Here is a 25,170-nt window from a genome sequence, read left to right on the forward strand (position 1 = left end):
ATAAATATAATCTATATATCGATAAAGTCACTAGTGTTTAGATGCTGATTATAATATGTCGAACTGTCATTTGAAAACATACACTTATATGTAATACACTAATCCAGACGTTACCACGTGTGACCCTTCTTTAAGCTTTGCAGAATATGCAATAGAAGAATTATAAAGCGAACGATTTCCTATAGATATGTGTAATTCATAACAAGATATACATTTGATTAAAATTTATTGCACACGTATAATAATCAAATTATAAATAAATTATGAATCTTTGTAGAGGTATAAATGGTGATTTTTCACACATTCACTGTTGTCTTGATCAATATCCTCCTGCTCTGGGGCGGACCTGTCGGATGGGAAGGCCATGGCCTGGAATGACCTGGTGGACGGGAAGACCATGGCTTGGAAGACCAGCACAGAAACGCCTGGTGCAGGAGGTCGGCTGAAAAATACATTATTTATTGATTGAATGAGATGCAAATAGTTATCGTATTTTAACTATGGTTACAATATCAATGATAACAGCTGGTTACAATATCAATGATATTAGCATTCATTGAAAGAAAAAAGTTACTCAACACAGCCTGTAAGAACAGGCAACGTAATAAGAATTGAGTCGATCAAAAGTCTATGTCTCAAAAGAAAATAGATTAATATGTATAAGGCGGGTGCACACACAAACTTTTGTTCATAATTATATATCTTATTAAATGACAGATGTGACAAGACAAGCATACCTGTCCGTAAGGTCCACAGACGCATGTGTTGCAACCATCACTGTAGCTCTGGCCGGGCCATACACGTCGACCAAGGTAGTTTGTGCAGTAACCTGCGTGTGTTTAAATACATTTGCAAATTAACAAAAAAAATATTTGGTGGATTTTCTGAAACATTTGGTTTAACCATTCATGCACTTGCATGACGATATATACATATACTGAATCGTGCAATCTTGACCAACCGTAATTTCGTAAAAAATGTTAAAAATATTACTTCGTATATTACAAACTTACGTGTTTGAAGAACGTGTCTTCTGGGCAGATAGTTTTGGTTTCCTGACCCTGAAAAGCGAGAAAAGCGATATATGACAAAGTAAAAAGTGTGTGTAGCTTTCTTGATATAGCTACAAAGTTCTTGTAAATACATTTATCAAATATACATTTTTATAGTAAAATAGTTCTGATATTTATTATATTACTAAATAGCACGTATATTATAATAAATCATGATGAACAAATTAACTCATGTTCGAAATTGTACAACATATCTACACTGGCATTTATAAAAACATTCGTTTTGAAAAAAACAACTTTTGTAGGTCAATAATTGTTGTCGATTAATTTCAAACAAGCGTTTGAATTGCATGCTATAAGTTTATTCGAACACAATATGCAGAAAACATAGCTAAGCGTCTAAATCATATTTTGAATTGACTTGCAATAACATCAGGTGCGAACATCTCATACAGAAAACTTAAGTACGTGTACATGCTTTGATTATAATTAAAACTTCATTGCAATTTTATCTACTTACATTGAGCCATTGATACGGCCACACAGCACACGAGAAGGCAGAGAACAGCTAAGGATTTCATTGTCGGTGGTGATTAATACGTTAATGTTCGAACTAAATGTTTTAACAACAGAGTCCAAGTGAGAATGGTAAATGGCAATTCATGAATGCTTATATAGCCATATTTGTATGTACAAGCGTTGATTGACTGGTATTGATTAATAATGCCGACGTCTTTCTACAGCGTTTGCGGTGAAAGTTGCGTTACGAAACGAAGGAGATTTATCTTCATTCTGATTGGCTGAAATCGGGGAGACGTCGACCGCATATTGTAAACGAAAAAATAATAGATCAAGTTGCTTGCCTCATAACTGACAATTTTAGTGTATTTGACAAGTGAGAATGTGAATGTGGTCTCTAGCGTAGTAAGTTTTACGTATATCGTTTTATTACGGTATGTCATTCTTACCCAATCTTCATTACAAGTCCATCCATGTTAATACGTCTCTGTAGTATTTTAAGTAGAGATGATAAGATAGCTTTGTGCACTATAATATTAAAATTTGTCAAGCGGAAACAATTAGATCTTTAATTTCTAACTCAAAATCACTTTACATACGAAAATGAAGTGTTGAGGGGAAAAATCAAACAGCTTGTGTAGTCAACAATCAATGCAATACCATGAAATCATTTACAACTTTTTTCAAAATTATTATATTCCTTATTTATTAAACGCTTTTTTTGTTGAACTGCCATGCTATTATCTCTGCATTTAAATATCAACCTCGACATTTCACTGTTCTTACAGATCCCGGTTGTCGTTTTGCCTGAAAACAGTACGATAGCATTTATTTGCAACATTGTCAATATAACAATGGCAAGAAATAAATTCAAAAAGTCCATCAAAAATTCCTATACAAAATTCGACAGTCATAGTTGCCATTTCGTCTAACAAGATAAAAGACAAACGCTAAATGGTGTGGCCAAAAGTACCATGCTTTTGTAAAATTATAATCTGCATCCAAATTTGTTAATATTCTTTTTGGAGGCAACATCCTAAGAAAGGGACTCGTTTATGGTTTGTAAAATGCACTTTTTACGGATTTGTTTTATTATGAAAAACAGTGGCAAAACATTAGAGTAATTAAACGTAAAATGCTGTACCGGCGTGGGTTCTCTCCCAACTAAATCCCGGTGTTGCACTCTTTAATTGTATTTGTTCTGTAATATCGATATCAAAGAGTAAAACAATTATACTTTAAGTGTTTTCAGATGGATTGCCAGAAAAAATAGTATTGGTGCCCAAACATGAGCGAGTCTCTGTAGCCCAGAGAACCCCAAAGGCACTCTATCACCGGTAAGTGTGCCATCGGTTGAATCAAATTTACAATTTTTTGATGTGACTATGATGTTTGTGACTGTTTATTTGCATGAGCATTTTCGATGGAGTGGATGCATCAGCTATATTCATATTTGGCGAAAGTGTCGGAACTTAACTTGCTTTCAGTGAATAAGCAATGAGCAATTATCAACATTACTTTTAACAGTCTCTTAAATGTGTGCATCTACTTCGTTCTGGCACCTTGCGACCGTCCAAATTTTCTCTAAAGTTTGACGCATACGGTATTAATTCATTAACTGCAGCGAGGTTTCATCATCCGGCATGATTTTGTTTTATTCCATGAACTTCACTTGTCCACGGATGAACGAACAATGAACGCCAACACAATTGGTGTGTTGGAGTTTTTAAGGACTGCCTGTGCCCATTGACTGCATTATGGAAGAGGTAATTAAGAGGAATATAGAAGCCTAGATGGCGGATAAGTATCCTCATTATTGAAAGGTAATATAGAAGCCTAGATGACGGATAAGTATCCTCATTATTGAAGGGTAATATAGAAGCCAAGATGACGGATAAGTATCCTCATTATTGAAGGGTAATATAGAAGCCAAGATGACGGATAAGTATCCTCATTATTGAAGGAGAATATAGAAGCCAAGATGGCGGATAAGTATCCTCATTATTGAAGGAGAATATAGAAGCCAAGATGGCGGATATGTATCCTCATTATTGAAAGGTAATATAGAAGCCTAGATGGCGGATATGTATCCACATTATTGAAGGGTAATATAGAAGCCAAGATGGCGGATAAGTATCCTCATTATTGAAGGAGAATATAGAAGCCAAGATGGCGGATATGTATCCTCATTATTGAAAGAGAATATAGAAGCCTAGATGACGGATAAGTATCCTCATTATTGAAGGAGAATATAGAAGCCAAGATGGCGGATAAGTATCCTCATTATTGAAGGAGAATATAGAAGCCAAGATGGCGGATAAGTATCCTCAATATTGAAGGGTAATATAGAAGCCAAGATGGCGGATATGTATCCTCATTATTGAAAGAGAATATAGAAGCCTAGATGGCGGATAAGTATCCTCGTTATAGTAAGGTAATATAGAAGCCTAAATGGCGGATATGTATCCTCATTATTGAAGGGTAATATAGAAGCCTAGATGACGGATAAGTATCCTCATTATTGAAAGGTAATATAGAAGCCTAGATGACGGATAAGTATCCTCATTATTGAAGGGTAATATAGAAGCCTAGATGACGGATAAGTATCCTCATTATTGAAGGGTAATATAGAAGCCTAGATGACGGATAAGTATCCTCATTATTGAAAGGTAATATAGAAGCCTAGATGACGGATAAGTATCCTCATTATTGAAGGAGAATATAGAAGCCAAGATGGCGGATAAGTATCCTCATTATTGAAGGAGAATATAGAAGCCAAGATGGCGGATAAGTATCCTCATTATTGAAAGGTAATATAGAAGCCTAGATGACGGATAAGTATCCTCATTATTGAAGGGTAATATAGAAGCCTAGATGGCGGATATGTATCCTCATTATTGAAGGAGAATATAGAAGCCAAGATGGCGGATAAGTATCCTCATTATTGAAGGGTAATATAGAAGCCTAGATGACGGATAAGTATCCTCATTATTGAAAGGTAATATAGAAGCCTAGATGACGGATAAGTATCCTCAATATTGAAGGGTAATATAGAAGCCTAGATGACGGATATGTATCCACATTATTAAAAGGGAAAAAAGAAGCCTAAATGAGGGATATGTATCCTCATTATTGACGAGGAATATAGAAGCCTAGATGGCGGATATGTATCCTCATTATTGAAAGCGAATAAAGAAGACTGAATTGGAGGATATGTATCCTCATTATTGAAGGGAAATATGGAGGCCTAAATGGGGGATATGTATCTTCATTATTGTAGGGCAATATAGAGGCCTAAATGGGGGATATGTATCTTCATTATTGAATAGGAATATAGAGGCCTAAATGGGGATATTTATCCTCATTATTGAAGGGGAATATAGCAGCCTAAATGAGGGATATTTATCCTTATTATTGAAGGGGAATATAGAGGCCTAAATGGAGGATATGTATCTTCATTATTGAAGAAGAATATAGAGGCCTAAATGGGGAATATTTATCCTCATTATTGAAGAGGAATATAGAGGCCTAATTGGGGATATGTATCTTCATTATTGAAGGGAAATATGGAGGCCTAAATGGGGGATATGTATCCTCATTATTGAAGAGGAATATAGAGGCCTAAATGGGGATATTTATCCTCATTATTGTAGGGCAATATAGAAGGCTAAATGGGGGATATTTATCCTCATTATTGAAGGGGAATATAGCAGCCTAAATGAGGGATAGTTATCCTTATTATTGAAGGAGAATATAGAGGCCTAAATGGAGGATATGTATCTTCATTATTGAAGAGGAAAATAGAGGCCTAAATGGGGAATATTTATCCTCATTATCGCGAAGGGAATATAGAGGCCTAAATGGGGAATATTTATCCTCATTATTGAAGGGGAATATAGAGGCCTAATTGGGGATATGTATCCTCATTATTGAATAGGAATATAGAAGGCTATATGTGGATATGTATCCACATTATTGAAGGGGAATATAGAGGCCTAAATGGGGATATTTATCCACATTATTGAAGGGGAATGTAGAGGCCTAAATTGGGGATATGTATCCTCATAATTGAAGAGGAATATAGAAGCCTGAATTGGAGGATATGTATCCTCATTATTGAAGGGAAATATAGAGGCCTAAATGGGGGATATTTATCCGCGTTATTGAAGAGGAATATAGAAGCCTAAATGGAGAATATGTATCCTCATTATTGAAGAGGAATATAGAAGCCTAAATGGGGAATATGTATCCTCATTATTGAAGGTGAATAAAGAAGCCAAAATGGGGAATGGTTATCCTCATTATTGAAAAGGAATATAGACGGCTAAATGGAGATATGTTTTCTCATTATTGAAGGGGAGTTGAGAAGCCTAAATGGGAGATATTTATTCTATTTTTGGTGGGGTATATAGAAGGCTAAATGGGGAATATTTATCTTCATTATTGAAGGGAAATATAGAAGCCTAAATGGGGGTGTTTATCTTCATTATTGAAAGGGAATATAGCAGACTAAATGGAGGATATGTATCCTTAGTATTGAAGGGGAATATAGCAGCCTAAATGGGGGGGTGTCTTCATTTTTGAAGGGGAATATAGAAGCCTAAATGGGGGATATGTATCCTCAATATTGAAGGGGAATATAGACGCCTAAATGGGGGATATGTATCCTCATTATTGAAGGGGAATATAGAAGCCTAAATGGGGGATATGTATCCTCATTATTGAAGGAGGTATAACGATTATGTAACAACGATGAATGGTATCCAGCACGTTACGCAATCGAGAGATAATATTGGTCAGCCCCAATAAAATGGTTAAATGACCAGCCTCTTTGCGCGTCATCTTGGTTCGGTTGACCATTGCGTCAACGCAATCTGATATGGTCGTTATTTTGGGTTTTAATAATGTTTTTCAAAGGGATTTTTTTTTCGAAATGATTGGCTGAGATGTATTCCAAACTCGTGCTCTTATACCAAACATACTATTTAACACTTCTGACTTTAGAAACATTCATCTAACAAAAAGGGTGTTTGTCGGCTATCAGCGACAGGGATATCGAATTCGTTTAGGTTTTATCAAAATTTACATTAGCCGTTTATAATGAGAGGCAGTCATATTTCACTCAAATTTTAGCAAATTTGACTTGACATCAAAGGTTCCTCTTTTATTATCCTCATAAGCAAATAAGGTGTAAAATCCAGGTGTACGATCTAGGTGTAAGATCTAGGTGTTAAGATCAAGGTGTAAGATCTAGATGTACGAACTAGGTGTACGATCTAGGTGTACGATCTAAGTGTAAGATCTAGGTATACGATCTAGGTGAACGAAATTGGTGTACGATCTAAGTGTAAGATCTAGGTGTACGATCTAGGTGTACGATCTAGGTGTATGATCTAGGTTTACGATCTAGGTGAACGAAATTGGTGTACGATCTAGGTGTACAATCTAAGTGTAAGATCTAGGTATACGATCTAGGTGTATGATCTAGGTTTACGATCTAGGTGTACAATCTAGGTGTACGATATTGGTGTAAGATCTAGGTATACGATATAGGTGTATGATCTAGATGTACGATCTAAGTGTAAGATCTAGGTGTACGATCTAGGTGTACGATCTAGGTGTACGATCTAAGTGTAAGATCTAGATGTACGATCTAAGTGTAAGATCTAGGTGTACGATCTAGATGAACGATCTAGGTGTACGATATAAGTGTAAGATCTAGTTATACGATCTAGGTGTAAGATCTATGTGAACGATGAAGGCATAAGATCTTAATTTATTTTATCGAGTGATCATGTAGACAGCACACAGGGGCAGGTTGCGTTGTTTTTACACACCAAGCCCCCCGACCGTTTTTTTTTTTATCAATTTTTTTTTTATCAAATTTTAGTAAGAATGTAATGTGGTAACTGTAACTTGTGAAAATTGGCAAAAAAATATTATTATTTTATTTTATTATCTTGTTAAGGGTGACGACTTGACCCTGGATTTCCATGTATTTGCCGACATGACCCTGTTTAAGAGGCCATAACTTTATCAAATCTTAACCAAACTCTACATTTTTGGACTTTCCTTGTAGAGTTAGTGTCAATCTTTAAGAAAATGTACAGTTTCAACGAAAACAAATGCAATTTCAAACCCGAATTTCCTAAAAACATGTTACTCGACGAACCAACTACCCGCAATTTTCACCGAAATTTTCCAGACTAAAATGCATTATCCCGCTATTGCATCATCAATTCAACACGTGTGCATAAGAGAAACAATATATCTATCACGATACAGGTGAAATGGAAGTCAAATATCGTCCAACAGAGCCTAAAACAGTCAAATTGTTGACGACGGACGACGACGACGAAGAACAACGGACGACGGACACAGGGCGATCACAATAGCTCACATTGAGCACTTCGTGCTCAGGTGAGCTAAAAATAGACGATATTTTACCAACAATATAATAGTGCAACCATTGTCACGCCATTATCATAATCAATATAATACAGAATTGGTTTTGATAATTATTTAATTAGTATTTCTTAATGAAATGGTATAACAGTACGCTTAAATACGCTACATTTCTTAAGGTAAAGTAATCGAACACGGTATTTACTCACTACAAGCTACCTGTGTTTCATGCTTCGAATTTACAGAATAAATAACCATCAATTAAAAAAGAAAAAAGGAATAAATGTTAACTCGAGGGCCGTAAGTATTAACCCGAGATCCTAGGTATTAATACTGTTCCTACTTAGATTAAATTTTGTAATCTTGACTTAAGGTTTTTATAGACATTTTCTGTTAGCGAGCTCGCTTTTTAAGAGTCGGAAAATATACAACTGATATAAATTTGATATTTGTCAAACAAAAATTATCTTAATGATAATTTAATACGATAAACTATTTCTTTTATTTATATAATTAAGTTCAAGCTTGTAATTTATCTAAATGAAAGAATATACGTGAGGCTGTTACGCTTAAAGATCTCGAGATATTGGGGTCTTGTCTTGACAGTCAACTATCTAACCACTATATAACAAGACTACGGGTCACAAATCCTCCAACAGTTTAATAAAAAAATATTTGAAACAAAAGAAAGTGTCAGTCGGTATATTTATCGCACTATGTTTGACCTGATCATTTATAATTCATGCAAAAAACGATCCGCATAGTTTTGCTTCATGCAGAGCGCACGTTTGACGACAAGTGTTATTTGGAACAGTATTTCCAGAGTAATCCGGTCGGGAACATGTTTTCCATTAAAATGCCATTGGGTTTTCAATCGGACCATTTATGACTTTCAAAATATCAAAAACACCAGAAATCCCCATGACCTGTCCAATATTCATCATTCAATGCATGCACCTTTTAAATTGCATGTTAATGGACCAGTTGTTTCAAGGTGTCTTAGTGATGCTTGGCGAAGAAAACTGCATTGCCTTAAAATTTAACCGATCTACATGCAAAAATAAGGCTTTATTCTGAATGCAACTGTTAAAAATATTTACAACGGAACACGAAGTTTCAGAGGAGACGATCGGTTTTAAGTTTATGACTGGCAGGCAATCAGACTGGACATAATCAACAGTTATTTTCCACACCATATTTACAGGTGACATAATAATCAACCCTCAGGGGGTATTCAATATTGGCGATATTTTGATCTGGAAACGAGGTAGCTAATCGGATTGCATGATAAATATCGGAGCTATACAAGTATTGCTGGTGGTAACACACTTGACTGTCACTCCGAAAATTAATCGTCTTTCGAGAGGAACGTTAAATGAGGGTCCAGTGTGACAGTGACATACTCCGGTGCACTTAAAAGAACCAGGGTAATATTCTGTCTGTGCTCTATGCTCAAATAACCTAATATGACTAATAATCTCTTCTACCTCTCGCCAGATGGGCTTTGCCCGAGTATAAAAACAAGAGCTGTTACAGTATGTGAGAAATGCCCCCGATTGTGACATTGACCTATGAACAAGGTCAGTTCATGAAAAGTTGATCTTGCCTTTACATGTCAAATACATATGGCAATTTATTTTTAATTGCCTCTAAACATAAAATATACCACCCATACTTGACAACCGACACTGTTATGTCCTTATAAGCAGCATTCCATTATGAATAAACAATAAGTGTGACCTTGAACTTAGAGGTAGGAACATGGGTCTTGCACGTGGCATGTCGTCTTGGTATGTCGGACACATGTGGCAAGTCATTTTAAAATCTTCCATACAAGAGAAAGTTACAGCCTGGACACGACAACCTATACACTATGTCCTTATGTATACAGCACTCCATTGTGAATAAACACCCAAGTGGGACCTTGACCTTAGAGATAGGGACACGGGTCTGTCATGCGACACGTCGTCTTGGTATGTGGAACACATGTGGCAAGTTATTTTAAAATCTGTCCATACAAGGGAAAGTTACAGCCCGGACAAAACAACTTATACTCTATGTCCTTATATGCAGCACTCCATTGTGAATAAACACTAAGTGTGACTTTAACATTAGAGGTAGAGACACGGGTCGTGCACGCGACACGTCGTCTTGGTATGTGGAACACATGTGGCAAGTTATTTTAAAATCTGTCCATACAAGGGAAAGTTACAGCCTGGACACGACAACCTATACTCTATGTCCTTATATGCAGCATTCCATTGTGAATAAACACTAAGTGTGACCTTGACCTTAGAGGTAGGGGCACGGGTCTTGCACGCGACGCGTAGTCTTTGTATGTGGAACACATGTGGCAAGTTATTTTAAAATCTGTCCATACAAGGGAAAGTTACAGCCCGGACATGACAACCTATACTCTTATGTCCTATATGCAGCACTCCATTGTGAATAAAGACTAAGTGTGACCTTGACCTTTGAGGTAGGGACACGGGTCTTGCACGCGACACGTCGTCTTGGTATGTGGAACACAAGTGGCAAGTTATTTTAAAATCTGTCCATACAAGGGAAATTACAGCCCGGACACGAGTTATTGAGCCGGACACACGGACGGACGGACGGACGGTGCGATTTTAATATGCCCACTTTTGGGGGCATAAAAACGTACCTTAAAGCGACAACCGTATTTAAAATCAATAAATGTTAAATAGCTGAAAACAGACACATACTGACTGGCGAGTGCTTAAAGATTTACAGTGATTACCTATCGTCTCATAAGGTAAAAATAACGTGTTTTCTGCACCTTTCCTTTAAGTTAAACTCAATATCTTTCTTAAGAACCATTGTTTTCGATATTAATTCATCCTTTTCGGTAAATATTTTTTTTATTAATTGTGGTACATCGTATTTGAGAGTAAGAGTGTATCTGTAATGAAGTAAATGTTGTACGAGTATACGAATGACATCTCAACACCAACCCTGTTCTTTATCTTCACATTTCTAACACAGTTGTGTCATGTCTATGACAAAAACAACACAGTAATTCGAAGATAATTCTTTTATTTCTGAAATAATCATTTTTGTTTATACGTGATATTAAAAATAATACGAACAAAAATATCACAGATTTTTTAAATAAATAAAGTAGACAAAATCATTTGTAAAGAAATGAAAATGGATGGTTCATGACATTATGTTCTAGCAAAACCCATACATCAATACACAAGAATGTGCATTAGACAGTTGCTACATGTAAATAAAAAAATAATCAGGAACAGATCAGAAAGTACACAAGGGTGTGCCCAGTAATCATTTAATAAATACCGATGTAAAATTTTCTAAATACAAGTCACTTGATAATAACAAACTCACAACCATATATTATAACAACTTTTAATTGTCAAGCATTGCATTTCCTGCTAAGTGCGAATCAACATTATGTGGTGAATAAACGTTGATCATTTCCTCAATTAACAACATTTTGTACATGTTCTTATACACATGTACAGCACAAATTAATGGCTGTTCAAATTACATCGATATAAGTTTAAATAAATAGATGTATAAAAAGAAATGAGGTGAGCCACAATATGAAGATAAAGAAGGCCATGACAGCGACAGAGATTCTGGGTAGAGCGGCGATCAGATCACAGGGCTTTCCCTGCTGGTTCCCTGTATGTTTGTGTGAGCTCCAGTAATCAGGCAACCAGGAGTCTAACTGCTGGTCCTGAGGGTAGTATGTGTGGTGTATACCCCCATGCTGGCCAGGGGGTGGGGCAGGGACGGGGTGGGAGAGAAGTGAAGAGAGGTGTTGACAGCAGATGTACAGGTACACATCCAGCAGGAGAAGGGCCACAGCCGCGTGGTAAAGTCACTGCAGGATCTCATTCAGCTCATGTTCCTTACGCTTCCTATTCAGTACAGACAACAATGGGGTCAGTGTAAGTTCTCACAAAATTGATAACTAAAGTCATTGAAAGTGCTAAAATGATTATTCCAGTCGGTACCAGTCATTATCAGATAACATGTTCTAGAGCATACCGCTTTGGGTACAGATGTTAATTGCTTCACTTTTATTTCTTATTTGAAAAGCTAGGATTAATGAATTAAAACCAGAGCTATTCTTTGAAGTTACAATGCATGCTTCAAATGTGTACTTAAAAGAGTGCTTTTCAGTACTTACTTTCTGGAAGATTTAGGCCGTGAAGACTTGGGTCTGCCAGACTTGGGCCGTGAAGTCTTGGAGGATTTCGGTTTCATGGCCTGCTGTGCCCCCTCCGCTGTGTACGCCAGGTAAACATTTGTCAGGTCTGGTTCCAGGCCCTGCATAGAGAAGTTATTAACACAATTAGACTATTCTTTTAATCTATAACTTTGGAATGCTGTCACATTCACACAATTAAGGTAACAGTAATAAAACCTTTTTACCCCCTTAAACAGCTAACAGAAATAATTAACCCAAACTCTGGTCAATTGACTCTAGCTATAATCCCATTCCAGTGCTTGAGAGCCTTACCTTGTCCTTTTCCTTGTCTGGCTGTGGTGTTTGTTTGCGCATGTTGTTACCAGTGTAGGCCACACACCTCAGCTGCCACTCTCCAATGTCATCATTCCACGCTACGTGCTGCTCTATCATCTCCTGTGGAAGGGAACATAAAAATGCTCATGTGATTTAGTTATTTATCATGAAAAGGAATAGTTTATTTAACAGTCTTTATATTCCCACATGTATTCAGGAATTGACAAGCTTGTTAACTAAGAGATATAATAATTTCCAAAATGATAGCATAAAATCTTCATTTTTATCTGGGTATCATAAAGGCAATTTTCTCTTTAGTATTCAATTTCAATACTGGCCTTAACTACTAACATTCATATCTAGCCGAGAAGTCTTACAAATAAAACAAGATGGATATTTCCCTCAGTGAATGCTGACAATAAACAGCTGTTTCTAGATCGCATACCTGATATTCAGGTGGTATGAAGTTGTCAATGACGAGCATCTGTAGCTTGAGTTCGCGAGAGAGTTGGCGAACATTCTCCAGTAGTCCCTCCATCTCCCGCTGGTGTTCCTGCTGCAAGTCCGCTATCTTTCAAAAACACAAACACATTCACACTTTAAGGAATACAAACAACATATCAACTGCCCTAGATCCATTTGCCATGTTAAATAAAGATGCCTGGTGACCCCGTACAATTTGGTATTATTTGAAAGGGTGAAAAATGAACTGTAATGAAAAATTGAAAATGTTAGCAAACCACTATAAGACCATTTTGCAAAAGTTTAATATAAATGCTTGTATGAGAAGATCACATGCATTAAAACAGAAGTTTGTTTAAATTGTAAGGCCTTTATCTGCTATATATCATGTAGTATACTCATATAAATGTTGTGTTTTGAATAAAAGCCTTTTGAGACACATCTTTGTTTCCTCATGGCCTTAAACCAGATTTACCTCAGACTTTGCCTGCATAAGCATGGTCCAGACTTTCTTCAGTTTTTTGGTTTTCCCAGTAATCTCTTCTTGCAGACTAGAATACTTCTCCATGATGTCCAAACTCTCTTGCTGTAACAAGGTTTAAGAATGGTTGAATGCTAGAGGCTTAAAACCTTCATTATCAGTCTAATGTGTAAAAAGAATATTCACAAACTAGATTCATGAACTATATTTGTAACAGTACCGTTCGTATGACACAAACTAGTTGGTAACAGGATTACATGCACATTAACCATTAATCAAAGTTAACTTTATCAGGCAACCTTGTTACAATGCAGATTGATGTAAACAATTGCCAATGCGCAATTACTCACTTTCTAGAAGGAAATATGTAAAAATGTAGTTAAGTGAGGATTAATTCATGCTTATGAATAGAACTACTCACCTCCTTCTCCTGGAGTTGTTTGCGCAGAAGGTCCTCCTTCTCTTTGCGTTGCTCCAGCTCGATGGCACTCTCCTCCAGTAGCCGCTCCTGCTCCTCAGCCTTCTCCAGCAGATTCTCACCGCCCACGATGATCTTTTTCTCTATAGCCGCCAGCTTCTGGGCCAACGCATCCTGCTCATCCCTGCATACAAGTTCACATGTACATAGCTTGGAAGAACTCAAAACATGCCTTTTTGTTACATTCTAAAATCAATTGCCAAACCCAATTAAAACATGCCTTAAGGATAAGCTAGACCTATCTGAACAAAGGTATCTATTCAAATCAAAGTTCACAAGGTTCTGTTTGCCAGAAAGAAATAGCTCCCTGTTCTGGTTTCACCTTTATAAATATTTTTAAAAGGTGTTATATGGTCAACAGCCTCAAATCTTTGATGCTCAAAGTGGGTTCTCAATCACAACATACTGGAATTTCTTGAGTTCTTCCTCCTTCATCTCGAGGTCCTCCTGCACCTTGTTTTTCTCCTCCTCTGCCATATCCTTCTGTTCCAGCAGCTTACGACGATCAGATGCAATCTTGGCCTGAATCTCCGCCATCTTCTCCTTGCTGATGTGTTTTGCTAGTGGGAGTCATAAAAACATTGTGAGGTTAAACACAAATGGGAGGGAAGGTTACCCATTAAAATGAATTGATGAGAAATTAACATAATTAAGCAAAATGTACAATTTGTATTGCCAGTTTGTTTTTTTAATATTTTGTTGGATGAAATTAGAGCCATGTTAAAATTGGATATTTGCAATTCAATCAATAAATCTTTTAAAAATGATAACAAATGTAACTGAGAGCTTGATTTTATCCATCACTGCTATATAATTAAATATGCAACATTAGTTTTCTAAGACAGAAATAACACAGGTAGTCATTAAACCATGGAACAAAACATTTGTCATCCAGTTTTCTAAACGCCTCACAATGTCTGCAACTTTGTCGATGACAGACGTCACTTACCAAGGTAGACACCACAGTGTGGATTCTATTTTTCATATCGCTAGGACACAGCGCAAAATAGCAGTATAAAAATAAAATTTGATGCAATAATTGATTTTAAAACCTATAAGTCTGTATTTCAGAAACATTATAGAAACTATCAAAGAGAACTAACATATTTTATTTAACAACACACTGATTGACATGTTCCTGAAAAACACTGACATGATGACATCTTAGAAAACTAATTTCATAGTTTGGGTCATGATTTTAAGATGTTACACAAGTTGTACTTTACTTTTACAAGTTTAATTGATGAGAACAATGGTAACTTAAAACAGACACAGTTTACACGGGATGTCCACAGCAGTGTCTACTCTACAGAAGAAACACAATAACCATAGCAAGGCCAACAGATATGTAGAAGAACTTGGGACACTTTCTCCCAGATTTATTCACTCAACTTATTAAGGTAAGAAACAAAACGAAGAAACTTCAAAATAGAGATCTTTAAGGGCTATTACATTTAAACATATAACCCCCGGGGGGAAGGCACTTTTAAATTATGCCATCCCCCTACCGAAGCAAATTAACCCTTTTGAGGTCCCCCTGTGGGTTATATGTTTTACTGGAATAGCCTTGGATTAGGTTTGTTATAGAAAGACATTGTAAGGATCGTTTTAACTACTATAAATAGAAATATTTAAGACAGTTCCAATGCACACAACAGTGAAAGGGACAGACAAGGCAAAGGGGCTGGGTACAATAAAAACTTCAAATATTCACTAACAAATTGCCATAACTGATGAAGTACCGCGGAAGTACAGATTAGAAATAAAGCTATACAGCAGTGACATTTTTGATGGTCTGTTGTTTTCAAAGAACGATTCTAATACAATGCCCTTGGTATATTGGCAGTAAAGGAATAATTGAAGTTTTCAGTGCATCCAATATTCCATACAACAATTATTTAATTTCATATGTACCCGCATCTAGACTCCACAGGGAAAGCAAAATGTAAATGCAATATTATTATGGCGAAATAACAGCAATTCTTATAGCCATATTTAAAGAAACTACATGATTTTTTTATGATATCGTTCATATACTTCACTTGTTTTGTCTAACACATTGGAAAGATGGAGACAACTAAACACATTAATTACAAAACATAAGAGAAATTATATCTCACTACTTTTCTGCAAGTTTTATCAAATCATTTTAAGCTCATATTTTGTGCAAAATATATTTCCAATCAAAAAGGAAGGAATGAACAAGTGTTGCCTGTGATGCACACACATGATCAGGCTGAGAGGAACCATGCAGAAGTCAAGTGTAGGAAGGGGGACAATGTAACAACATACCTGCATCTCCTGAAGCAGTAGGGAAAATGTGAACACATGGTTAGAAACTATCGGACAAGTATTACATTGTTTTAGTCTATTGGTCAAGTATTACACAGTTCTAGTCTATTGGTCAAGTACTGAAGCTGACAAAAAAACTCCACCACAATCATAACGCCAATAATTAGAGCACATGAACCAGTCAGACAAATGTTGTACTGATATATATGCACCTTTTGCTTACAAAGTAAAAGTATGTTTAAGCTGCATATTATAATAGAATCAGCTTATCATGGTTAATAATATATATGCATACAGCTCTCAGAATAAATGGAACAAGTAAAATGGTATAAAGGAGCAAGGTAAGAGGATCCCAGTCCTTGTCTGTTGGCATTTTTCAAAAAGGGGCATTAGTCCAGGCTACACCATGATTTTTGAATAATGGCCGAATTTTAAGTTTTTGCACGACAAAGACTTGACGAGGATGCCTAGGCTATCACAATTACTTCTGCTCTTTTTCTTCAAAAAACAAACAATCTTAAAGTATACATCTACAATATTATACACCATGACAGTTCTTAATTAATTTAAGACATGGGTATTTGTCTTTTAGCTTATAAGACAGACGATACATGGTGCCTACATGTGAATATAAAATAAGCATGCATACAGAGGCAGCATCAGCCTTAGAAATAAAATTCCAATTGTATATACATACATGTATGAATACTGGATGTTTCTCTATGCTACTTACTCCACATTCACATTAGTCAAATGCTACCAGGGAGAATCATATACAACTGAATAACTCAATCTAGGTTAGGTTGTTTGGCTAGATTGCATATTCAAACAAAATGGTTATTTATTTTAGTAATTTTGGTTAAATTTTGACAATTATCTTTTTAGTCAACACTATTCAAACCAAAATATTTTTATACGATAAGCCCTGGAAGGTTGTGTATCATATAGCATGTACCTTTTTTGGTCGTCTTCTTCTTCTTGCGTCGGACCTTGACTCCGTCCTCCCAGACCTCTTCATCACTACCGGACTCCCCTTCATCATCTGTCCCACCTGGCAACAGATACAATTTACCTCAATGACTATAGGAATAGAGACATTTAGAAACAACAATAAGTTGTCATATTTTTTATCTTGTTATTAACAAAATTCAAAGACATTTTCCCAAGAAATAGTTTGATACAATGTGGTTCATGTAGGTATATTAAATTTATAGCTTGGAGATTATGTGTCCATATATGGATTTTTTTAAATTTTAAATAAATCAATGTTTCTAATAACCAAAAACCAAATGACTTGTATTTCATCAGATTACCATCCTCGAGCTGCTTGCGAAGCTCTTCAATCTCCTTCTGGAACTGTCGGAGCAGGGCGTCCTTTGGATCCTCATTGATCTTTGCCTTGTTCTGGATGTTCTTGGCACGGTTTGCGTAGCGGAGCGTGCTGATTGACTCGTCATAGTTGTAGTCTGCCGGACCTATGTTGGCAATCTGTGAAAATAAAGAATAAAAGAGTGACGTAATTTTTAAGTCACAGATTTGTTACTGAATTTTTTTATAGCATTGACCAATTTTAATCTATTTATGTAAATCTATGGGATAAAAACTTACCTTATGATCCACAATACATTTTCAAGCTTCCAAAGTGATATTCCTATGAAAACCATATTTAGGCTAAGAAAATCTTTTCACAGCAGTTGCTGGACAATCCCTTTAAAGACTCAAACAGACTGTCATTACATATCTTTTTGGCAATTTAAGACTTAATGTAAAAAAATATTATCAATTATGGCTTAACCATAGTGGTTTTTGAATTTCCACCCAGGGAGTCCTGCAGCAGTCTGGTGAGTTTGGAGTTCCTGTACGGGATGTGTGAGCTCTTGCCGTCCACGAGAGCAGATATGACGTTACCAAGGGTGGATAGAGACAGGTTGATCTTGGTTGCCTCCTTCAACCGCTGGCCCGTAGCTCCTGTTTTAGCTTGCCTCTCTGAACCCTGCCGGTAGTTAATAAAACTTTCAGCAACTATTTTTATTTTAATAATCAAGAAAACATGTAGGTTTGTTAAAGTAAAAAAATCATATTAAACTGGCCTCAATTTTGGATCTGTAAATAATTTAATTAGATAAAATAAAAGAAATAGCATGTGCACAAAACCACATACTGACCAAACATACCTATGAAGTTTCATGTGCGTACGTGCAATACCTTTTTGGAGCTTCAAATGACACAAGATGTTTGGGAAACACAACAAGACACAAACTCAACTCCTATTAAGCCCCCAGGTGTATATTAAGTATTAAAGATACTTAAGCTTGTTATGCTGGTTATAAGAAATACTTTTACCTCACAAGGTAATTGAAAACTTCTAAATTTGCTTGGGGTTTTCATGCTAAAATATTTACACCTCAACTTCCGTTCCTTAAATGAACTGCCTTTCAGCAATTGCATTTATCAATCGATGAACGCAATTGATTTTGTTATTGTTTGTATTATGTCAACAGGTCCCGTAAAACATAAATCAACATTTTAGAAAGTGTTAATTTATTATATTTTAAATGTATTGTTGCCATAAGTGTTTCAATTTTACCTTTAAAAAGTGATTTCAAGTGGCTGATCTTTTTCCACGTTATTGTGACATCATTTGAAAAAATGTTTCCGGTTACAGTCGGGTCCTTCTATTTACAGAATGGGTAAGAAAGGATTGCTGAAAGGTTTTCTTAAATGAAATGAAGTATTTTTTTAACAATTCTTGAATGAAACTATTGGTGTAAATATAAGGAATGAAATGTGAGGTTGATGTCATTACCGGGGATATGAACCCATTTGGACTCCACACCCTTTGACCAGCCCAATTGCGTTCATACCCCGATAATGACATCAACCCCGCAATTCATTCCTTTAATATTATCTCTTTAATTTCCTTAAGCAATGACGTTTTTCTGAAAGTAAGTAATATCAATTACATACAGCAAGATCGACCAAGTGTAGTTTTCCCACTCGGAAGTGTTGCTCCCCATCCGGACCTTTCTCGCTGCACTCAATGGTAACAGTGAAGATGGCATGTGATCGGGAACTGTGCATGTTCATATTAGTAGCTCCTGTCATTCCTGGTTGCATGGAATATTACAATACAGTAACAGTATGAATATTAAATCATAGTGAGGATTTAATTTAATTGTGTAGGTGATACACTTATAATCTAGTTTAACTGGTTAAGATGAGATGGTCAAACTTATTCTAGTATTTGATATCTCACCCTAACTTTTTTGTTTGTTATATCTTTATGTACAATGAATTATTTATGATAAATCTATTAAAATATGAAAGAAATGTTGTTGAGTCTTACTGTTCTTATTTCCGAGGGTCATAATTCTGTCCATGTCATCAGCATTGTTGACAACAAAAGCAGAGAGATCCTTAACATACACACCAATGTCTGGTCTTTCTTTCACCTTGAAGTCAAAAACAAGTTTCATGAGTGTTATTCACACACTGACTGTATTATACCTTTCGTGTCGTTTGTCCGGTGCAACATCTGTCCTTATCACGATCTAATGGTCGCCAAAGCGCCTATCTAGTAACAATAACCAATGTGCATACAAAGTTCCAAGACACCATGTTGTTTCAAACATATTGATCAGAAAAGTAAGTGTGATGTTGAATAAATCCAAATTATAGGGAAAAAAAGAAAAAAAAAAAAAAAAAGTGTGACGCTGATGACGGGGAGGAACAAAGCTATTCCTTATATATAAATTAGGGATGGCAACGAGTAGTAAAATTGGTACTCGAGTACTCGGACAGTCTTGTGATCGAGTACTCGGGTACTCGATTACTCGGATAACTTGAATAGGTTTTCGGGAAAGACAAGTTCGTGTATACAAGACAGTCATTATGTACCTTAATATAAAAATCAATTAAAAGAAAACAAATGTTGTTTCATGCTTTTAATTTGTCCTTTTCATTTTATACAGACATACATGTACGTACTACGATATCAATGGGAAGTAAAACTCGGGTCATATTCGAGCGTCTAGTTGATCGTGAATGCACTCAATAATGAACAACATTTAGAATTACAATAAACGAAAAATATTTATAAATTTGTTTATTTAAAATGACAGTTTCAGTACTGATGTTTGGCTCATTAATATGCATAATTCCTGAATTAAGTTATCTACCAATCAATTGTAATAATCATTGCAAAAAATACGCCCATTCAGGAATTATTTCTCGTAATGGTCATTACTAATTCGCACGTCAACGTCCATTGTTTGGTGAAAACTCTCTTATTGGTAAACAATACAATGCCAATGGTGTATGAGATGTACCGCTATCAAAACTTCGCTAATTGACACCATTGCTATTTGCAAATAAGAACCCTTTGTTGACATTTTGCAACTCCCAAAACAACTGTCAAATAATTTATTAGGGGATAATTATGTAAACAGCGCGGTTTGGAGGAACCGCCAATTGCCTTCTTTGAAACGCACCAGATCTGATTCTTTCGTCTGTTAATCGTGTGTTTCGTGAATTTTATAAAAAAGATTTTTTTTCGATTACCTGAGTAGTGATTTGGTACTTGGGTACTCAGATGATCGATCGAGTTCTCGAGTACTCGGGTACTCGTTGCCATCCCTAATATAAATGTCTGCCATGATTAGCAGGCAAAAGAAAAACATGATAGAAAACAAGATTCATGCATTCTGTAGTAATTATGATTCTGATGGGGGTTATAGGCCTTTTTATGAATGTGTGTATTGTCTCTGAAAACATTTGTACCAAGTTTGATTTAAATATCCTTGGAGCTATAGCCAACGTTCAAGCTATGGCATTCTGACGACAATGCTGTTGCAGATGACAACAACGCAGTACCACAACTTTTTGTCTTGAAAAAACAGACAAGCTAATAAAGAAGATACTAACTTCCAATCTTTGATTTTGGTCTTTCCCAAGGAGATCTCTGACATCTTCATTGTAGATTTCCAGATAAGATACCCGTACTAAAAACCTGAAATATTAAATAAATCAAATTCTTAAACTTTGAAATAAGCAGTATCTATCAATGAACAGCTACCACATTTTTCTGTCAACGTAGAAAGTTACTCATACACATATGATTCTCTTTACTCATAGTTTAAACAAATCTAATATAATACATCTGAAAATGTTCAAAATGCAATTGAAACACATACCTTGTGTCTCCCTCAGCTTTTGCAATATGACCAAAGATGTGGGCAAATGAGTTAGGTATAACACCACGGAGTTCTGGCACTGCTCTCACCCCTTCCATGGTGAATGTTTTCCCCGTACCAGTTTGGCCATACGCAAAGATTGTGCCTGAAAATACAAATGGTCATATAACTCCAATATTCAATATGACTTTTATTCATGTAGTTACGTAACAAGAAGTGTTTAAGAGGCCTACTTCAACCTGTTCCAAAAATGTCCATTAAGAGGCAAGAAAATTCTAGACTCAGACTGTAAACATATTTAGCCAGTCTAAGAAATATCCAGTTGCCAGAAATCCCAAGACTAACTAATATAAGATGCTTGACAGACTCCTAAATAACAGTTATGGCCAATTACTAACAAGAGTGCCAACTGTGACAAAATATGCCTGTCCTAATCTTAGGACACCAAGAGAGCGGACACCATAACTGAATTTTTCCAATTCAGATAACACTGGAGTGACTGAGGTGACATGGCTTGTTATTTAACCAGATATTCTGCCCACACATATTCTGACAAAATCTGGTAATGATTGGACAAAGGTTTCTAAAGTTATTGATCTGACAAGACCAATTTTAGGTAATTTCTATAATTAAAGGGCAATAACAATGGAATGAAGCAAAACGACTGGTTTTCAAAGTAGTCTGAGACATTCTCCCCATACACATTCTGACCCAAAATGGTGATGATAAAACAAAGGCTTCTAAAGTTATTGAGCGGACAGGACTAAATTGAGGTAACTTGTAAAATCAAAGGGAGACAACTCTTGAAGGACTAAAGTGATATGGCTGGTTATCAAACTTTTTTGAGGTATTGTACCCTTACACATTCTTATCTATCAAAAAAAATATTGGTCTAAATATTTTCTCCCTGGGTTACAAAATTTTACCAAAGTGGAATCCAAAATGACTACCAAGTTGAAAAAGTTAAGTTCAGACTTTTTTACCATTGTATCCTTCCAGCACAAAATCCACAATTGGTCTGGCAGACTCATTGTAGATGTCCACTTGTTTGGCATCAGGTGCGTACACATTGTCAAATGAATAGGTCTTTGGTGGTTCCCCTCTGGCACTCTCTTTTGACTTGACTGTGATATTTTTCCTCACTGTGTCAACCTGTGATAGACACAATGAGTATGAGAACATAGTTAATGAGAGCTGTTGTAGGACGTCACATTTGACTATATGCCACTATGTCAAAGAGATGAATGCATTAATGATGTAAAATGTGCCTGTCAAAAACTATAAAACAAAGTCAAAAAAAAGGAAAAGTCAATCAAATGCCATAATTTGTATTAAGGTTACTATGGAGTAATGTAACCTTCTTTTGTGATGGTCCTGAACATCTGTGTGAAGTATGAAATTCTTTAAATGAATGGTATTTGAGATGGGAGTTAAAACACAAAGCTGACCTAAAACTTTAACCAAACTTGTTAAGTTTATGGGCCATAATTCGTATTATGGTTAATATGGAGTTGTGGCACCTGATTGTATAATGGACTTGAACAAATGTGTAAAGCATGATGTCCATTGAATGAATGCTTATGGAATACCAAGTGAAAATGCCCTAAAACTTAAACCAAACATTCAAAGTTGATCAAGGGCCATTATTTGTATTAACAATAACATGGACTGATGTAAATAACAATCATGTAACCTTATTGTATGATGGTTGTCAACAAATGTGTGAAGTATGAAGTCCCCTAAAATTTAAACTGAACACAATGTGCCATAAAAACTTGAACCTAAGTTCCTATTAAAGTCAATCAAGGACCATAATTTGTATTTAGGATGAAATGGTGTTATGTAACTTCGGTACTAAAAGCTCTTTGGAGCTTATGTTATCCTGTTACACAATCTGACTTTGTTAATAAAATTTTGCTAAAGGTTCTAAACAACTGTCTGAAATATGTGAATTGAATAAAGGGTATTAAAAGTTATAAATGCAAGTGCCAACCAGTCCTTAAACTATAACTGGCGCAGAAGCCAACACAAGTGGTATAGCTCAACTTATTTTTAGAATAGTCCAGCTTAAAACAAAATAATGTTATGTGCAGTTATGATGCTCTGGCACATCCAAACTCACCCAGACTTGTGACGAAAGAACAGGAAGCTATAGCTGATTTTTCTCAGATTTTATCATACAATGATTTTTCTCCCAAGTAAAACTTGTTAAAGAAATATTGGGATGTCTTACATGCACAACTTGAACAAAGCCTTGTCCTTTCTCTTTTTCATTCAGGGGTCGACATCGAACACACACTCTAACACAGTCATTTTCATTCTCCTGAAATCATATAACAAATAAATAATTGTACAAATTTCTTAACAAACTGCAATATTTTACATAATATGTAATATAATATACAAATTCTCTGTGGAGCCAACCTAAGATAGAGATCAAAGGTTTGAAGTTATAGCTTGATTTTTATTCCTAATAAAACAGGGATTTCCATGTCACAGAAAAATAGAGTCCCTGGTGCAAAGTTCAATCTTGGGACCCCCCATTTCAAACTTCCTGCGCAAACCTTGGTGTTTGAAATTGTCTGTCAATCAGTTTAAAAAAAATAATATTTGGATCCAATATAATGACAAAAGATGCCCAATTTATAAACCATGGATAACGACCTTTAGCTGGAATATCCTATGGAAAACCCTGTAAAAGAGGAAACATACCAAGGCCCCTGCCTTCAACCCTGATAGATGATTTCTAATACATTAAATCACAATGAACCTCAATACAAGTAATATCAGTGGTCAAAATTAACGTACATTGTAAGCCTACAAACCTTCAATGGTAAGTTGCTTTCCAGGTGTGCTTAAATTTTGGGAATAATAGAGCAGTAGTGGAAATTAGCACAAACCTGCATGCTCTGCATTTGTAAAATTATCTTCAAGCTTAATTAGCCACAAAAATAAGTATAGGGAACATTTTTAACATTTGGATATTCATTTTGTTCTCTAAAGTCGACTGATTCATACCAATGTAAAATGTATTCTTCAACTGTAAATCCAAAATATTTAACACTGCATTGTTCAATGGAAACATAAAAGCTACACATAAATTATTTTTACCCAATATCTTTCTCATCAATACACTTAAGTGTTTCATGAAACTCAAATTCAGAACGATCTGTCAACTAATCATCACCATTTTTTAACGATCTAGTTATTGCCTGTTATCTTTCCGCTCAATATACTTATCGCAGGGTTCTGTCATTCTTGGCTAGATAAACAAAAAGTGGGATATGGACACGTAGATTAACCAAAAATAAAATTGTCAAAGACCGAAGCGCCTCTTTATATGGACTACAACTAAGTACAAGCTTACTCAAAAAAACATTTTGAATATGTTTATAGCAAGACTTGTTGATCTTTTTATGCCAAGCAGCTGTGTAAGAATGAGGGCTTATTCATCTAAAAGCCTAATTTCGATAACTGATACATGAAGCTGGGCTTGTTGAAATGATAATAAATAACATTCCCCACCCACATCATATAAATTGCATTAAAAGCGTCTACAGCGCCTAGAGAAAAAATTGTAATTTTATAAACATTGTAATTTTGAAAGCAATACAATCGGAAACAAAAAAGTACTATATTTTAAAATCATTTCATATAAAAGTTATTGCATATACCGGCATGGTTTGCCTAAATCTGATTTTCTTGTCTTGATCGTATTCTTCCCCAAAGAGTATTCTACATAAATATTTACGTGAACGCGGACACTACAAATACGACATTTGATTGGTTAAAAATATAAACTTGGAGCAAGT

At 35.7% G+C, this 25,170-nt stretch overlaps 2 protein-coding genes across 2 annotated transcripts; both read right to left on the bottom strand.

Moving 5' to 3' along the window:
* Positions 1-213: 213 nt before the first annotated feature.
* Positions 214-1,653, bottom strand: LOC128229127 (uncharacterized). Its single transcript, XM_052940820.1, has 4 exons — positions 1,534-1,653; positions 1,014-1,061; positions 738-829; positions 214-442 (listed from the first exon to the last, which is right to left on the bottom strand). The coding sequence occupies exons 1-4, from the start codon at positions 1,592-1,594 to the stop codon at positions 320-322; spliced, it is 324 nt and encodes a 107-aa protein (XP_052796780.1). The 5' UTR covers positions 1,595-1,653; the 3' UTR covers positions 214-319.
* A 9,324-nt stretch (positions 1,654-10,977) lies between these two features.
* On the bottom strand, positions 10,978-25,152 carry LOC128227904 (kinesin-like protein KIF3A). The gene is made up of 17 exons (XM_052938839.1): positions 25,033-25,152; positions 23,592-23,681; positions 22,342-22,510; positions 21,359-21,503; positions 21,090-21,174; positions 19,513-19,618; positions 19,134-19,273; positions 17,962-18,159; positions 17,480-17,654; positions 17,122-17,217; positions 14,281-14,434; positions 13,818-13,998; positions 13,391-13,501; positions 12,899-13,024; positions 12,451-12,573; positions 12,118-12,257; positions 10,978-11,845 (listed from the first exon to the last, which is right to left on the bottom strand). The coding sequence occupies exons 1-17, from the start codon at positions 25,036-25,038 to the stop codon at positions 11,806-11,808; spliced, it is 2,085 nt and encodes a 694-aa protein (XP_052794799.1). The 5' UTR covers positions 25,039-25,152; the 3' UTR covers positions 10,978-11,805.
* Between the last annotated feature and the right edge of the window lie 18 nt (positions 25,153-25,170).

This window comes from Mya arenaria, chromosome 3, assembly GCF_026914265.1.
Source record: "Mya arenaria isolate MELC-2E11 chromosome 3, ASM2691426v1".
Classification (NCBI taxonomy): domain Eukaryota; kingdom Metazoa; phylum Mollusca; class Bivalvia; order Myida; family Myidae; genus Mya; species Mya arenaria.